Below are 2,858 nucleotides of genomic sequence, written 5' to 3'. Positions count from 1 at the left end.
ATGAAATGGTGAGCTTTAACCACCATGATTACCAGAGGCAATGCTGGACGCCGCTGACACATAATATCCTGGGACACAGTTAAGCGAGGAACAAAGCTTCAAGGTTGAATTCCGCAGTTTTTCGACCAACATTGTCTGTAGTGATGAAGATCCTGATGAGACCGTTGACTACGAGATTCGGGCTACTGGTTACAGCAACAAAGACTTTATGCTGCATCCTGGTAACCTGTACTTCCTGCGAGGGACTTTTTTCCCTACCAATACTCGCGATACGTACAACGATGAGTTGTTCTTCGAGGGTTTCGACCGAGCATTGCTTGGTAGCGCAGAGTCCTTTTCCGACAGCTTGGCTAATAAAGTCGGGATAACTGGGATTGGTCGTGTGCTTGATGTCGACTTTTACGTCGAGGAACACATGCAGTACCTCAAACGCAATGCTACCGAGACCAATAAGGTCACTTTGTATGCCATTGTTCAGCATTGTGATTTTCACCCAGAGGTCAGTGTAATTCATATCTCGACTGTATCAATCAGAGTGTTCTGAAACTATCATTGTAGACAAAGGAAGCAACGTCTATGACGGTCGAATACCGGGTCCCTCCTTTTAAGCACCTCGCGGGATCACCCCAAATTGTGAAAAAGGGGCGTGAGTGTCAATTCCATGGCTATGTTAAAGGTTTCAACGAAGAAACGAACCATTATATTGTGATAGCAAGTTTCAATGTGCCTCGCTATTGTGCAAATCTGACTCAGGCTTTCAATAGGTGAACAAAGTAGCACCTACCTCTGGCCACCTCGAGGCTGCCGGTCGCAAGAAAGCGGTTAAGGTCGGAAGTCAGGTTTTCAATGATCGACCCAAGTCAATTAAGTAGGTTTCGTTTATCACTTTTTATTCGGGGTGAAATTCTCTCACCAGACCATCTGACTTTTCAGGTTCAGTTCGCGCCCTGTGAACACCCCCTTCAAGACCCCAGTCACAGCTTCCGGCTCCGGCTCCAGCACCCCTTTCACTGCATCTGACCAAACACCTGCCTCCATTCCTTCGATTGGCGAACAACCAGTCCGGCAACCACCAAAAAAGAGGGCGAGGGAACAGCCCAAAAGAAAGGCAACCAAAGTCGCTGGACCCGGATTGGAGGAGATCTAGGTCACGATCGTGGCATCACCGTCTACATAGTTCCTAGATGTTGTATCAGTGCGGGCCAATGCTCGCGCAACCATTCTGCTAATCAACATGATCTGATCCCAGTCAATCAATACAAACACCTTTTTATTGTTTGTTGCCCAGTATTAAAAATTGTTATAGAGCCAGAGCTCTTCAAGCATAACCTAACCCATCTTTGTATCTGTTCCCAACCGTGTTTTTCTAACATTAGCTGAATTTGTTTCAAATAGTGTCTGCCGTACCAAGTGCCCACAGGCTAAACCATAGATTGTATTTCCTGGTGTCTTTCCCAATGTTTCAATTCTTTGTTTCAATTCATTTCAATTTTTTTTGTCGTATTGGGCCTGATGATTCTTACCGTTGTAGAACTTAAAGCTCAACAAAAGCTTTACAGAGCTTAAAGAGGGATAATCCACTAATAAAGTATCTAGTAGAAGTTGCCTAAGACTGCCTCTTTGAAAGAACCAACACGGGGTTTTGCTGAATTCTTTGGGATAAAGCACCAGAGAAATATGTCTCATTACTTAATTCAAGTATTATTCCCGTGAGTTTTTAGAAATAGAGAAATCTCAACACTATTGTAGTGTTATTCCAATTTGAACACAACAAAACACAATTACAATTACTAGCAAAGCAACAATCAGTTTGATTGTTATTCCAAATGAAGACTTGTAGTCTTATCACACGTAAAGAAATCTCTCCTTTGATGTAAAGGGGCTATTTAGTGAACTTAGTACTAGTAAAGTAATTTAATGATGATTAAAAACACTCTAACAAAAGTATAAGATGATTAAAAAGGGGAACAAAGACCCGTAAAATCCTTAACAATAGTATATAACCCTCCAACAACCTTCAACAATGGTCAACAACCTCCAAAAACCCTCAAAAACCGTCAAAATCAACAGAATATCCTCCAATGTAATCATATGATGTCATAAAGATTATTGTTTGTAATGATTCAAGGCGTGAATTTGATCAATTGATGTGAATAAATGATGAACAGATCTTCTTATGATGAATACAGGTGGTTTTTTCCTAATATTCATAGCTGAAATCCATTTTTGGAATTACGAATTTTTTGTAAAGTTGTTCAATTTTGGATTACTATAGCTCATTTGATAGCCCTCGTGATTCTGATCATTTATCACCCCTATATCACCTATTTCTGATGTGTGATGAATAAGTTATTGAGTTGTAAAGATTGCAAAAATAAGGTTTTGTCATGTAAATGTCACATGTAACCTCCAAATTCGAAATTCACTCCAGTTTCTTTGTTGCCTTATAACGTTTTCACTACTCCTCCGCTACTAATGATTTAAAGATTGTACATTATGAAACCAATGATTCTGCGTCGAATGAACTATCACGCACCCAACTCTGACAAGTTTTACCATATGTAATTAACTGAAAACTCCCATTTTTGATGAATTTTGACTATTTTCACGTCTAATAATGATTTTCCTTCTATCAAAAGATCATTCCACAGCGCTCCAATCAATCACACAGCATTAAAATCCTTCTGAAAAACTCTTGGCGCAATCAATCCATCAATGACATCACTACACAGGAATTAATACCATAGTACCCTTCTTCGAAATTTCCCTTTTCTTGAATAACTTCACACCTCCCTTATCAATCCTCATGATTAAAGTTGTTGATGACTAATGTGATCCTTCTCTTTCACAATAAAACC

The 2,858-nt window shown here is 39.9% G+C and overlaps 1 protein-coding gene across 1 annotated transcript; it reads left to right on the top strand.

Annotated features, from left to right (window-relative positions):
* On the top strand, positions 1–1,147 carry MELLADRAFT_92750 (uncharacterized protein; the record flags this gene model as incomplete). The annotated part of the gene is made up of 5 exons (XM_007415648.1): positions 1–8; positions 85–499; positions 565–705; positions 765–868; positions 940–1,147. The coding sequence occupies 5 exons, from the start codon at positions 1–3 to the stop codon at positions 1,145–1,147; spliced, it is 876 nt and encodes a 291-aa protein (XP_007415710.1).
* Positions 1,148–2,858: the final 1,711 nt, after the last annotated feature.

The sequence above is a fragment of the Melampsora larici-populina genome, assembly GCF_000204055.1.
Source record: "Melampsora larici-populina 98AG31 unplaced genomic scaffold MELLAscaffold_52, whole genome shotgun sequence".
Lineage (NCBI taxonomy): Eukaryota > Fungi > Basidiomycota > Pucciniomycetes > Pucciniales > Melampsoraceae > Melampsora > Melampsora laricis-populina.
The sequence above is the reverse complement of the archived record's forward strand: the minus strand, read 5'-3'. Positions and strand labels throughout refer to the sequence as shown.